The sequence below is a fragment of the Pimephales promelas genome, chromosome 2 (assembly GCF_988280905.1).
Source record: "Pimephales promelas chromosome 2, fPimPro1.hap1.1, whole genome shotgun sequence".
NCBI classification, from domain to species: domain Eukaryota; kingdom Metazoa; phylum Chordata; class Actinopteri; order Cypriniformes; family Leuciscidae; genus Pimephales; species Pimephales promelas.
The window spans coordinates 10,637,951-10,653,729 of NC_142770.1; the positions used below are offsets into that span (position 1 = coordinate 10,637,951).

At 39.0% G+C, this 15,779-nt stretch overlaps 1 protein-coding gene across 9 annotated transcripts in view; it reads left to right on the forward strand.

Annotated features, from left to right (window-relative positions):
- The window catches only part of nfia (nuclear factor I/A), a 166,106-nt gene that overhangs the window by 131,819 nt on the left and 18,508 nt on the right, over positions 1-15,779 (forward strand). For 6 of the 9 annotated variants that reach the window (XM_089134783.1, XM_089134780.1, XM_039682227.2 and 3 more), the window contains 4 exons: positions 2,375-2,503; positions 9,308-9,489; positions 10,978-11,143; positions 12,632-12,723. In XM_089134783.1, the coding sequence (XP_088990909.1) occupies positions 2,375-2,503; positions 9,308-9,489; positions 10,978-11,143; positions 12,632-12,723 (569 nt within the window). The remainder of the gene's footprint in view (positions 1-2,374; positions 2,504-9,307; positions 9,490-10,977; positions 11,144-12,631; positions 12,724-15,779) is intronic. The other 3 variants (XM_089134802.1, XM_039682230.2, XM_039682231.2) reach the window with 1 other exon arrangement.

The window sequence follows — 15,779 nt, forward strand, 5'->3', positions numbered from 1 at the left end:
AACAAGTGGACAGCGCAAAGGGCTGCTGGCTAAAAACATTAATACAACTTAAACCACACATGATTGAATTGCACTAGTTAAAGTCATTTGCTAGCGTCTAGATGAACTTGTTCCTCTGGGGGATGGGGGGGGGGGGGGTGGACAGCTCTCGAGGAAAAATAAGACATAAGACCAGCGCTTATATTCTGTCCCAGTGCAGAAGAATGGACTAAACACTTTGACTGGGTGACAAATGGGCCAGCGGTGCCTCCTAATTGCCCCTTCTATTTGCAGTTCATTCTTATCAATTTGCATTTCTAACCTCAAGTGGCTATCGGCCATGGGTTTCCCTCACGTCTGTCTATTTTTACCCCAAAGCGAGAGGTAGAGTGAAGCGATGCAGTATGGGAGCGCTAATGCCGGAGGGAGGAGTTGAACTAACGTGGCTGAGCATGCATTAACAGACTTCAGTCATTCTCAGTTAGCTCATGTTAGCCTGTGCGTCTGAACTGTTGCTCGCATTAACCCCTGCCAAAGCAAGGCTGCCTGCCAGACTGTGAATGTGAATGCTGTGTGCTTTGCATCCTTAACTCCTTTTCCCTCCGTGTCTGTTCAGCTTTCTCTTTCTTTTTTTCCACCACATCCTGTTTTCACATCCCACTAGCCCTTGGGTAAGATGCATAAGATACTTTAAATACGGCCTTTTTGATTTCGCGTTTCAGGCGCCATTTTTACCATTAACAACTAACCTCACAGTCATTGTATATCAGGAATCCCTCACCGAAACCCAACTTGACCCAACTGTTTAGTAATTGGGAGATGGGAAAAACTATTCCTCTTAAAGAAATATTATGGGTTCAAAGCTACGGCCAGCTACGCAGCCCTTAAGGGCACATGGTGATAAAAAAGAAGATGGCTGGGGAAGATTTAATGAAAAAGTTTTGCATACTACTGAAAAACTTTGCACTCACTCGCAAAACATTAGTGTTCTCTCGCAAAAGTACTGCGTTCCCCTTAGAAACTTTTCATTCACTTACAGAAGCATTGAAATATGTTTTTTTTTTATTGTTATGGTTTCTGGGAAGAACACAATTAGATTTGTGATTTGCGAGCGCAAAATTTCTCAGGGGAACACAAAAGTTTTGCAACTACGTAAAAGCAATGTTTTTTAGGCAAAAATAAGGGGGGGCAAGTTTCTTAGTGAAAACAAAAGTTTTGTGTGGAAACGTAAAGTTTCTTGGGGAAACCAAAAGTTTTGTCAACAAACGTAAAGTTTATCGTGAATGCAAAAGTTTTGTGAGGAAACGTAAAGTTTTTTGGGTAAAGCAACTTTGTCAACAAACGTAAAGTCTATTAGGAACGCAAATGTTTTGTGAGCAAACGTAAAGTTTATCGGGAAGGCAAACGTTTTGTGAGCAAATGTAAAGTCTATTAGGAGCGTAAAAGTTTTGTGAGCGAACTTTACATTTATCGGGAACACAAATGTTTTGTGAGCAAACGTAAAGTTTATTGAGAAGCCATAAGTTTTGTGAGCAAATGTAAATTCTATTAGGAGCGTAAAAGTTTTGTGAGCGAACTTTACATTTATCGGGAACGCAAATGTTTTGTGAGCAAACGTAAAGTTTATCAGGAAGCCATAAGTTTTGTGAGCAGATGTAAAGTCTATTAGGAGCGTAAAAGTTTTGTGAGCAAACGTTAAGTTTATCTGGTATGCAAACGCTTTGTGAGGAAACGTAAAGTTTCATGGGGAAAGCAAAAGTGTTGTGAGCAAACGTAAAGTCTATTAGGAGCGTAAACGTTTTGTGACCAAACGTTAAGTTTATCAGGAACGCAAATGTTTTGTGAGCAAACTTTACGTTTATCTTGAACGCAAATGTTTTGTGAGCAAACGTAAAGTTTAATGGGGAATACAAATGTTTTGTGAGCAAATGTTCCTTGGGGAATATAAAACTTTCTCAGGGGATCCCAAACATTTTGCTAAAGAATACAAAAGTTTTGAGAGACAACACATTATAATACAATTATATTATAATATTCTCCCCATCACCATGTCCCTTTAGGGGCTCCACACTCCATACATTTTTATTGTGAGAAAGTTTACAAGGTCATACCCTAGTGGTCATGCCAGTTGGACATTTTACAGTCAATACATCAAGGCGCTACATAAATTCACGTGACCTTGCGTTGTACTGGGACAGATTCACAGTTCGGCCCCATGTAGTGTATCCTGTGCCACACCCCGTTGGGCCTCTCAGTCTCCCCTGCTGTCTTGATCCTCATCCACTCACCCAAAAAAACCCACCCCACCCCTCCTATCCACTTTCTTTCCTTTGCGTCACCCTGTATCTCCATGACCTTGCGTTATTAAACTGCACTTATCAATCATTCTTGCCAGGAATGCCATCGCCTACCACATTAAAGAAGTCAGAGAAGTCTGGTTTCATCAGCCATGTGCCTTCGCAGACCGCTTCCCCCCGAACGGCATTCACACACCATCATCGACCTGTCATTACAGGACCCAGAGGTGAGGTCCCAACACCCCACCCTCTTCAAACTGCACCACTCTTCTTCCCCAAGCCCCTAATCCCAGCCAGCAGGACCCCCACAATCCTTCAAATCCCCGTTTCCTTCACACCCCATAGTGTCCGCTTGTAAAATCAGAATCTGAACAGAGTAGGGCCGTTCTCACTGACAGAGATTTGTAGTATCGAAGCATCTGAACGTCATTTTTAATTTCAATGAAAGTTGGAGATGCAATCACTTTAAGTACAGTATAACTTCATGGAAATTGTTTTATACAATTCCCATTCGCAAACTCTCCATTCAGTTTGATTCAGATTCAATTCCGATTCATTTGGATATATTATGGTTACAATGTCGATCAGCTAATGCTAAAGCTAAATTATACAGCAATCCTTCTAAATTGTGACGTTACAATAAATAATTAGCAACAAGGCCGGAAACAAGCTGTTTAATTAATTCTAATTAGGAATCATATAACAAGGCAACCAAAAATAAATTCTGTGAAGCAATGGAGGCATGTTTTCTTGCCATTAATTTTGCTGTCAGTGTGAACTGGGCTTGAGGCAGTGAGTAAGTGAGTAAAAGTGAGAGAGAGTTATATATGTAGCTTGTTAAAATCGGACAGTTGTTGACAAATCCGCTAAGGACGTAAGTGCGGTCACTTTACGAGTGCAGCTCACAGTGTGTATCACCTCGTCCGGCTGCTTGATTTACATGCGTTTAATGTAAACACTTAACCGGATCTCTGAGTGTGACTTACACACGGGTTGGTTTTCTCAGCGAACGAGGCTTTATCAGAGCGTGGCCTGGATCAGGTTATCACGACTCTATTGTCACTGGCTGTGAATGGTTTTGTCATAGATAAGGACAGTTTTTAATCAAAACCAAAAGCGGCTACGTGTTGCCGTCTTTGCTTGGTTGTGAGTTAAAGTAAGGAAAATACTGTTGAATCTTACGACCTGTTGGCTGGTTTATAGTTTTCCATCGCTTGTTCAAAACGCTTTGTTTTGTACAGTATTCAATGACCTCGAGGCAAAAGTCAGGGTTTGTGTGTAAATTTACCAGTTTTTGCTTTTTCTCTATCATTAGTATTCTTTATTTGCTGGATATAAAGCCAAACGGCTCACGGCTGAGCCAAAGGGCCAGTTTCCAGCATGAATTACTTTGAATATGTTGAAGTATTAACCACAACTTAATTTGTGAGGCTATTAGTATTAAATCACGCTTGGAAGTGGTATCGCTGTCATGTGAATATTTTATGTCCACATGGACGCAAGGCGCGAAATTGATCGCGATTTAATATGCATATGCGGCGAGGCTTGTCGCCCCTTTAAGAGTACTTCTTAAAAGCTAAATCCATGAATCTATGATTGATTTAAAGTGCCTCCCTCTCTTTCAAGACGTTAGTCAAACCCGGTTTATGTGGTTAGGTGGGGCGGCCGGAAAACTTCTTTTTCTAAAACCATTAAAGAATATTTAAAACCGCCTAAATCTGTCCTCCCTTTCAATTGACCATGCGACTACGCAACACTTGCTCTTTCTTCCTTTTCGGTGTTATTCAGACTGGGTGAAGTGGGAACCTGTTGCCTATTGCATAAATAAAGCCTTTTATTATCACCTTAGTTATTATTTTGATAATCCACCATTCAATGAAAGTTGGCAGCAATGGGCCGGCGATGAAAAAAGGTTGAGAAAAGCGAGAAAAAAAGATCAGTGAACCAACACGATTTGCAAAGTGGAACTAATCCAGAGCCTTTTCTATTACACGCGGGTGGCGGCACAATGGCAACAGAGGAGCCGCGCTCAACCAGCTGCTGGAGACTGCCTCCTTTTCAGCTCATCATTATCATTTCCATATTTGCTTTGGGAGGTATGTGTCCGCTGGACCCCCCTCAGATTAACTTTTAGGGCCACCCACTACCTCTGTTGCCGGCCTATGCCTCTTTTGTCAGCAGTGAAAACACACAGTGATAGAAATAAGGCAAACAGGTACTTTTTTCCTTCAAACTTACTCTGCGAATTTAGAAAGGTTGCACCTGCAACGAGTGTGTTAGTTCAAACTCGGATATCAGTGACTACTAGTTGTTGTTCTTAATTTGGTTGCATATGATAAGAAGCATCCAAATTTATGTTGAAAAGCTGTGTATGTCAATTTTATGTATGTCAATTATATAAATATGTAAATATTAATATAAATGTAATTGAATAAATAGTCAATATACTGTATGTATTAATACAAATAAATGCATTAAAAATAATAAAATAAGTAATAAATAAAATTAATTGTATTATTTATTAATAAATAAATCAATAATAAAAATATAACTACATAAATAATTTGAATACATAAATGTATAAATGCATAATAAAAAATCCAAATTTGTGATTTTTATACTGATGCAGTTGGATTCATTTTTATTAAATCATTTTCTCACATAACTGTTAACTGTAAGACATTTAATTTCTCCTGAAATAAAATAATTAGTCAATTTAAATATGTAAATATTTACATAAATATAAATGTAATATTTAAATAAATGTATACATATAAATTATCATTTTAAATATATAATGTAATATATAATACATTATATATAATGAAACAAATTCTATGTAATAAACATAGAGTATGTATAATAAATAATAAAATAAATACTACTTTATATTTATTTTTTATTTGTTTTGAAACTTGAAATGCATTAGTAACAATTTCGTGCTGATGAGTGTCAGTCATTCTCATAACATTCTCTCTCATAAAATGTGAATTAATGTAAATGTCATCTTACACATGATGTAATTCAGTTAGTCTACAATTTTTTTTAGCCATTATTCATGTTTGGAGGCTTCTGTAAATATTAGTTTACAGTTTAATGGGCAACTCTCAAACATTTAGCCACAACTAGGCTAAGTTTTAACTTGAGTTACACCCCAGGTTCTCTTTAACCATTAATTCATTTAATGCCATGGCGCCACGCTTGCTTGAACAACCCGCTGGTTTATAAAACACAAAGTCATTTCTAAGGATCAGACTCTTCTCCTGGGGCTCCCATGATCTCCTGGTGTCTGTAGTTAAGACGTGGCTATTCTCTTTCTCACGCTTGTGTTCTGGTATTAGTCTCATCACCACCCCTTTTTCTGCACATCAGTGGGGTTTTCCACATGCGCTACATGAATATTAAGGCACAGGAGACGGTGTCTCCATTTTAGCGCAACAGGGAACGCTGAATACGGAAGAGTTGACAGCCTTGAAAGTGAATTATGTCGTCCAGCAGCCTTGACAACTCGAGACACGGTCAAACTTTGTTTACTTGCAATTTTCCGTCCAAATAACCACCATTAAATGAATAGGAACATGACATGGGAGCAAGCCATTTAAGTAATTGGCTATCGTTCCACAACACTTAGATCCTGTCAGCGAGTGAAGAAGAAAAAAGGAATTTTTTTTTCTCTGCACTAATTGACTGTGCCAATTTGCATAATTAACATGGTAGGTTTCGCTGTAGCTGACGCAAGCTGGTTACCAAAACTGTAACACTGATCTACAGTTCGTTTGGCTCTAGAGAACCGACTCTGTGATGATTTAAAGTCTGAACAGGTACGTGTTTGTCCTCGTGAGGGCGAGTGATTGACGACGTTTGAAAAATGGTTTTGTTTGGCGAGGAGGAACGTCACGAAAGCGATCCAGTCTCAACATGTTGCCTCCAGATAGATGCCGCGATGCCAGTTGGATCCACTTCTTAGAATAACGGAGCAGAAACCATATGCTGCTCAAGTGTTTCATTAAGTCAGCTCTTGGATTGTAGATAGCACTTGCGCATTCAATGGAAAAGGCCGTTTAATGTAGTCTCTGGGTTATGTTGGTTTGATAGTTTCTACAGTTTTGTTTTATTGATCATCTTCTAATGAATAATATATTTTAAATGAATACTTCATTTCATTTTCATTACTTTTAGTGTTTTACTCCGATTCTAGTCAACAAAAATAACATTTTACAGTCGAAAAAATGCTTGGTGGTTTTAACCCAATTTTGGGTAAAATATGGACAAACCCAGCCATGTTATTTGTAATGTTTTACTTTTTTTTTTACTCAGAGATGTATAGTAACGAAGTAGAACTATAAGTACTGTACTTAAGTACTAAAATGCTATATCTGTACTCTACTAGAGTGTTTTTTTCTCATACTTCTACTTTTACTTCATTACATATTTTCAATGAAATTAATACTTTTACTTCGATATTTTTTTTACTCATTACTATTATAAAAAAGTACGAATCATTCGTTGCAAGTTGGCTTTCATGCTGCCTAAATCACACGCCAGTTTTATAGTGTAATGGTGTTGACTGACACACACATTGACAACTAATGCAGGGGTTGTCCTGCAATGACATTTTTTGGCGGCCGCCAAAGCAAATTTGTATCCCGCCAAAGCGCCTTATTTGATTGCTAGTTCAAACTTTCGACTGCTTTTTTTAATAATTACATGACGCACTACTTTTACTTTTAGTACTTAAGTAGTGAATTTTAAAATAAACTACTTGCAATACTTAAGTACAAAAAATGTTGAATACTTTAGTACTTCTACTTAAGTGTGGTGCTTAAAGAGCACTTCAACTTCTACTCAAGTCACTTTTTTGATAGAGCACTTTTACTCAAGTCCGGGTTTCTAGTACTTTATACGTCTCTGGTTTTAGTACCTTGGCACGAAATAAAAAACCCATCCATTGGGTTAAAAATGTCATTTAAAAATGTAATCCAATGGCTGGGTTTGTCCATATTTTACCCAAAATTGGGTTAAAACAACCCAGCATGAAACCTAATATTATCCAAATTTGTCTTCGCTTTTTTCATCTCGTCTTCGTTATCGTCAACAAAGTGAAATCTTATGGCCATTTTTATCTGTATTTGCATTGACGAGATTATCAGTGGCTATGCAACGTGACAAGCAGTTTTGTGTGTACTGGGGCTGAATGTGTGTGTTGGTTAGCATTTGTGCTAAGTACGATAGTGTCGTCCACTCAAATCCTGACTCAGCTTTGTAAAGGGTGTGTCTCAGAGGGGGTCGGTTGCTGCGGCAGCGCCTCGGGCTAATCCAATACGCCAGAGACGGTAAAGAGACAGCGAACGTGTCTTCGCATCTCCTTCATAAAAGTTTGCGTCCTACCCCCAACAGAAAGAGCGGCATCTGGAAAGGTAAGACGGAGAACGACACCAAAAGAAGGGCAGAAGAGAGAGTCGTCCATTCCATTATTACTGTAAATACAATGGCTACATCGCAGCCCCAGCGTCCAGAGTTTCCAGTCACCCTCTATTGACAGAGCCATAAATCAAGGCCTGAGCTAAGTGAATTACTGCAGCAGGGGGCTGTGGTTTTAACAATGTTTATGTAGTATCAGCTTACCATCTCTCCTGAAAGAGAGCGAGAGATTGGAGAGGGTGAGTGCGGAGTCTTATTAACTCTGCTGCGATACATCACAGGCTTAAAGACCCCGAGCTGCCGCACATCCCAGGCATTATACTAATAACCAATAACTGAATATTACCTCTATTAAGAGCCGCCTAATTAGATTGTGCCGGTTACAATTAAATACTTGATAAGGTTCGATCCATTAAAGGACTGTCAGTCCCAGAGCGCTCCGAAGGCCTGCCAGAAAGGTGCGAGAGAGCCAAGGAACGATACGTCACTGAGACGTTTTATTAGTTGCATCGGTCGTAATGATGCAAAAAGAAATCACAGAATGAGGATCTGGCGCCCTTTGGTGTCAAGTACCGCGCGCTCTGTGTGCGTTTTTCAAGTGTTGTCGACTGAACAGCTGGTTATTGCGGTGCTTTCCCTTTGTTACGAACAGGTGCATGCATTGTGTGCGAGTGTGTGCTGTCAAACCTTTTGAGTCAGGGTAGATACCACTTTAATTTGATGTGAACAACAAGACCGTGAGGGATTAAAGTACAGCCAGGTGTAATACGTCAAGACTGTAAATTGAAGAGGAATCCAAAAATGAAAATTCGGTTGGAATTCATGGACCCTTTTTTACAGACTGGTGGAAAGTTTATCTTGCAAAGTTTTTGTATTCAAATTTTTTGTTTTATTACCGTGGCACGAAATTACAGAACATCAACGTTGCTGGATGAGTGTGAGAGAGTGATGGCAAATTTGACATCTTTCCCTTTTCTGACCAATGTATTTATCAATATTCTAAGTCATCTTTTTTTTGCTATTGAAGCAAATGGGAACGCAAATATTATATGTGTTGTTGACAGTTTCCATTCACCACTATATCAACAATGAGCACTTCCGCTTCCGAGAACTCCAGAAACGTGAAAACGGCCCATTATTTACTCATCCTAATGTCGTTGTATGACTTACTTTCCAAAGAACCCAAAAGATGTTTTTTCATCCTTGCAAGGAAAGTCAATATTGTTCCAATATTGTTGATTTGGACCCCATTGACTTAGACAAAACAGTTTCAAAATATATTATTTTGTCTTCCGCCGAAGAAAGTCATACTGGTTTGGAGCGACGTAGGGTATGTAGATATTCAACACTTTCTAGCTTCATGTCCATTTATACTAAATCAAATATAGCATCTAAGCTTACTCTGCGTTACCTCATGAATGTGGGAAACAAGCCCACACAAAAACACGCCACCTTTGTGTGTATGTCCCCATCTGCATGAGCAATCCAACCAAGCACAAACTCACCACAATGTCCACTTCCTTTCCTCATGGAGCCCCTCTTCTCCATCCTCCTTCCTCTCCCTCGATCCTTTCTTTGACCGAGCTTTCCTCTCTCTGTCTCTTTTCCAGCGAGTCCTCACGCCACGCCGTCAAGTCTTCATTTCCCGACGTCGCCAATCATCCAGCAGCCCGGCTTCTCCCACTTCTCCCACCACGCCATCCGCTACCACCCCCAGGAGACGCTCAAGGAGTTTGTCCAACTTGTCTGCCCTGACAGTGGTCAGCAAGCTGGACAGGTGGGCTTCCTTAATGTAAGAAGGCTCATTTTCTACATACATACACTTCCCACTAATTCCATGCCATGTTTTATATCCCTGTAGTCGCTTAGTTGGCTAGTCTGTCATTGTCTTGTTCGTAGTGACTTGCACCATTGTTCAGTGACAAGTTTGAAGATGCGGAAACGAGATTACGATTTAGACAGTAAAGATACGCTACTACGCAACTATGTATGCTTCTTGCTACAAATCCAAAGTTAATTTGCATAAACTGCCTTCTTCTATGGTTTTAGGTCAATTACTGGCATGGCAGGCAGTATCTCGTTAAACAAATTAACTAAAGTTAGTTAAAATGGTGATGTTTTGCCCTAGCTACTGTAATAATTACAATATTGGTCTAAATGCTAAGAATTGAAGTACTGCCTTTACTGTTAATGTGGTTCCACTTTATATTAAGTGGCTTTAAGTACTACTGTATGTACTAAGTCCATTTGATACAATGTGTACATACTTGTTTTTACATTGTACTTCTATTTTTAAAATGCCAGCATGTAATTACAGCTGTAACTAATTTATGTAATTACATCTGTAATTACACAGCTGACCCATCCCTTACACTTTAACCTACCCATACCACCACACCTGTCCCTAACCTTACCCGCATCACACCTCAATAGCAGCAAAAGTGTTTTACAATACAACATGAGCACAATAAGTACATTACAAGTACAAGGCACTTAATATAAAGTGGGACCGTTAATGTTTGCCTAAACTAAATCTGAATTCAGATTCATGCACACATATCATTTGTCCATAAATGCACATATATATGTATATGAAGAGTTCAGATGCAAAAGCCTCTAAATGCCATTTGAAATTTTCTTCTTTAATGATGATTTTTATCAAACTTGTATATTTAAGTTCAGTAATTTCACTTAAATAACAATTAATAGGTAATCTTCATTGCCATTTAAGTGAAATCACTGAACTTAAATATACAAGCTTGATAAAAATGATCATTCTAGAAGAAAATTTCAAATGGCACTTAGAGGCTTTTGCATCTGAACTCTTCATATATTTATGAATAAATGTTATATTATAAATAAACATGCATATACTATAGATTTGAAACAATACTAACACAAATAAAAACTATCGACCCATTTGTCGTTCTAAACATGATACAGAAGGTCCATCTTCTCCATGCCTTAGTTTTCACCAGGTTGTGGAGCTAATAAATCCCTTTCCCGTTCGATAGAGTGACCCAGCTCTGGGCAGACTGACGTGGCCCTGATTGGGAAGAGACAGCGTGCAGTTTGGGTCATAGATTATGAACGGTGAAGTGCGCACAGCAGCAGAATTATTTTTTATGACTGGGAGCAGCAAAAAAAAAAAAAAAATAGCTGAGCACATTCTTCCGACGCGCTCGTGTGAGATGCTTCTGTTGTGCCTGCTGGTCATACGTGTCCGGAAGTTGATACTCGGGGTGTGTTTTCATGTTTTTCATGTGCTGTTTCTATCCAGCCCAACGGGAGCAGTCAAGGGAAGGTGCACAACCCGTTCCTGCCCACCCCAATGCTGCCGCCTCCTCCGCCTCCCCCGATGGCACGACCCGTGCCCCTGCCTGTGTCAGACTCCAAACCTCCCTCGACCTCCACTGAGGGAGGGGGCAACTCCCCCACCTCGCCAAGTGAGTACTCCACCTCTTTTATATCTAATATTATTATTTACATATCTATCTATCTATTGTAAATGTTTAAATAACTAAATATAATACATTTAAACAATCCCAAAACAACAAGCTCTGGCTCACACATGCCTAATACTCAATCCCAAACATAAAGGCATGGTTTCACAGACAGGGCTTAGATTAAGTCAGGATTATTCAAGTATCTTTTATAAACAACATGCCTCTACTGGTGTGCATCTCGAGACAAAACAATGAGTTACACACATATATTTTTGACGCTGCGTTTTGACTATTTTGCAAGCTCTTCACGAGTTCTCAGCTGGTCAAAATTCCATCATATGCAGTCTATGCACATACATGGAGCGCATTTAGCCCAGCACACACCATTGTTTTGGATGTTTTGTAAGTTCTGTCATAAAATATTTGTAATAAATGCCGACCAATCAGTTTGTGAACGTATATCTAGGTTCGGTATCTTTTGGTTCTGTGATAAAAATGCCAATCTAAATGCTAAGCGGACCAGGACTAAATGTTTTTTTGTTGAAACTGGGGGAAAACGTATCAGTTGCTTTCAGTTAAAACAGCTCAAACATGCATTTTAGTCTGGGACTAGGCTTAAAGGAGTAGTTCACTTTTGAAAAAACTTGCTGATAATTTACTCACCCCCATGTCATCCAAGATATCCATGTCTTTCTTTCTTCAGTCGAAAAGAAATGAAGGTTTTTAATGAAAACATTCCAGGATTTTTTCTCCATATAATGCACTTCAGTGGGAACCAAACAGTTCAAGGTCCAAAAGACACTTTAAAGGGCTTTAAACGATTCCAGACAATGAATAAGGGTCTTATCAAGGGAAATGATTGCTCACTTAATAAATAAATAACAAAGTTTAAGTTTTATAAGCTCAAATGCTCGCCTTGCTCTGTTCTGTGACGCACGTTTGTGACTCTCCTGTTCGAACTCATTCATCAAAATGAACAAATCTTTTCATTTTGTTGAGTCAATTCATTCGTTTTGTTCGTTGAATGAACCAAATGACTCGGAAAAAGATTTGTTCATTTATTTTTTAAATGAGCGATCGTTTCGCTTGATAAGACCCTTATTCATCGTCTGGCGTCGTTTAAAGCCCTTTGAACAGTTTGAAACTGTCTTTTGGACCTTGAACCGTTTGGTTCCCAGTAAAATGCATTATGTTTTCATCAGAAACCTTAATTTCTTTTCGACTGAAGAAAGAATGACATCTTGGATGACATGGGGGACATCTTGAACTACACCTTTAAGCCTTGTCTGTAAAACCAGGAGGAAGTTTCTCAGATGAGCTTATCTACAGGGTTTTTATTGTTTTTTTTTTATGTAATAAATAGATTTTTCCATCAAACATGTGCAGTGTTCATATCAAGCCTTTCTCTCAACAGCTGTACTGCTCCCGATACAATATTGATATTCATTTTGTGTGTGTGTGTGTGTGTGTGTTTAATTCTAACTACAGCCTACTCCACACCGAGCACGTCTCCCGCTCAGCGCTTTGTCAGCGTGGGCCCCAGAGACCCCAGCTTTGTAAATATCCCTCAGCAGCCTCAGGTGAGTACATATGCCCAGATCCACAGAGTCCCTGAAAGTCCATCAAGAATGCTTGTTGTCTGTCATAATAGGCTTTCAGCACTGTTATGCCAGCTCACATAACTCCCTCGCTCACTGTGAGAGCTCATAGCTGATTTATTGTGTGTAATTGGCATGTTCAGACTCGGGTTCAATGGCACGGTGACCGCAACCTTGATTTATACCCCTTGCACACGTACAGTCGCCTGCATGCTACAGATTAGTTACAGTTTATAATTTGACATGGCAGTTACAACATTTGGCTATTTAGAAGTTGTCAGGATCAGCCAATAACTGATAAAACAATTTCAATTAACATGTACACAGTTTACTCAACATTTATATATCAACCAATATTATTATATTAATATATCACATGACTGTTTGGCTGTTTTGAGGTTGTCAGGATCCGCCATTAAACATTTACGCAACGTTTACTCAACATTTACTTAAGCAAAAAACTGACTTAGCGACTAGTAAAAGGGAAAAAGCTAGTAGTTTTAGCTAATTCCTATGTCAGTTCTGTATTACTCTGTTAAATGTTGTGTAAACGTTTGAGTTTGAAGTAAAAAAAAATATTTGGTTGCTTAAACTGTACATAAAAAGTGTTATAGCATTAGATATAAAATAGATTTTACAATTAAAACAGAAGCATTTTTTTTTTTTTTATCAAACGATAAAACGATATATATATTATATTAGTCTGTAGTTATCAGTTTGTGCATTAGGCAATTAAAACCCATATCAGTCAACCACTGCTATTCATATATTCATAAACGGACATCAGGATCACCCTGTTAATGTAAATGAACTTGTGTTTGTTTTTTCCAGTCATGTAAATGCTAATGCGACTGAAATGCCGCCTGTAACCTTAATCGTCACACACACATATCTACAATGACAAATGCAGCTTACACTGCCACCTGCACTCATGCAAACTGAAAAAAGAGCATCAGTTACCTCTGTAAACCCAGCTATAACACGCACACACACACGCGCTCATAGAGAAGCACTCAAGACTGGATTGGATCAGAGAGAGAGAGATTGTGTGTGTGTGTGTGAGATAAGTCCGGAGGCCTGCAGCAGCCTCCCATCGATTTATTGACTGTGTCGCAGGCCGCAAGACACGCATCCCCCAGTAGAATGGAGGCAGGTGTTTGTCAGGCCGGCTGGGAGGGGAACGGGGGGTTGTTATTATTTATTGTTTGTATTTATTTATTACTCCTGCCCGCCTCTGCCACCCCTTCTCTCTGTCCTTCTCTCTATCACCTTTTCCTCTCTCCCTCCCCTGCTCAGGTGGCTTCTACGGTTCTCTACTGGTATCCGTACATTTACTTATTTATATATTTATATAAAAACAAGAAATTAAGTTATATAATCTGAATATGATCAAAATGAAGGCAAACACAAATATATACATTTTCGTTTTCGCAATATAGTTGCAGTTTCGTTTTTTGTTGTTGTTTTTTATGTTGGTTAACACTTTGTTTTTATTCTTTCGTCACTCTCAGGCGAAATCTTTTGTTTCAGTGCTCTTTTTTCTTTTGTTTGTTGGTTTGATGTTCAAGCCAATTCATTTTAAAGGGATACTCAACTTTTTTGGAAATAGGCTCATTTTACAACTCCCCCAGAGTTAAACAGTCGAGTTTTACCGTTTTCGAATCCCTTCAGCCGATTTTCTGATCTTTAGAAGAATATCAGTAACCAGACTATATTTTTTTCCTACTATGGAAGTCAATGAGACCAGAAACTGTCTGGTTACTGATATTCTTCTAAAAATCAGAAAATCTGCTGAATGGATTCGAAAATGGTAAAACCCAACTGTTTAACTCTGGGGGAGTGGTAAAATGAGCCTATTTCCAAAAAAAAGTGGAGTATCCCTTTAACATCGTAAAACTGCAAGCGAACAAATAAACAGCCCTTGCACACCTCAATTGTTGCGAGCAGGGGTCTTTGCTTAATTCATTATACTTATTTAAAACTGCAAGAGTATCATTTTACTACAAGACTGAAGTTGAAATGGAGGCCATATGAAGATTTTTGCAAGCCACGTTTTGTCATCCTATAGAATGCAACTCGGATCAGCTGCGAGCGACGTCTCGCGAATGCCATCACCCACTGTGTCAGTGAACTCTTTGAGGCTCTGTCTAGCCAGACAGTGATTGGACTGTGAGTTTATATTAAAGCCCTGTATGAGTCTCAGACTGGCCATATTGACGAGTCTGTGACCCCACGGCAGGGTTCGGTCGCACCATTTCATTGGCCTCATAAGCTGGTACGGACCACCCTGGGGCGGGGAGGACAAAAGTTACCCGCGGTGGCCGGCGTGTTTCGGGGGGTGGGGTATAAAAGAGAACGAAAGTGACGGGCAGACAAGAATTATGTGACCCTAACTGTAAACATTCCTAGCGGCCCAGCCATGGTAACCAGGCAGAGAGCGAGAGACGGGACAGTATGATGGAGGGGTCTGCCATGGGAGGAGGGGATGGGAATGAAAGAGAAGGATGGTGGGAGGGTGGCAGCGCCCTCAGGGGTTTGCTGCCATGGGAGTTGTTGGCGCTTACCCTCTCAGATGGAAAGGTTGGCACCACATGCAGAGATATACGGACGAGAAGCGTCACGCCTGTTCAAACTGAGGGGCCACTTTTTAGTTTTCAAAACATTTGGATATAAAAACCATGCCTGATTATTATTATAGGCATGTGTGTCTGCAGTTTTGCTTGATGATCTAAATATATAACAACATAACATTACATATAATATAATAACATTATAGATAATATACATTTTGGCAGAAATCATGCTGCCTTTTTATGTATTCAATTATTTAATATAGTTAAAAAAATGAGTTATTATCCCCCCTAGGTGATATTATAATATTATTATGTAACTATAATAATTGAAAATGTTATTAATTATGTGTGTGTGTGTGTGTGTGTATATATATATATATATATATATATATATATATATATATATATATACACACACACACACACATGCATGTATATTTAAGAAAAAAATATAATTTATATATA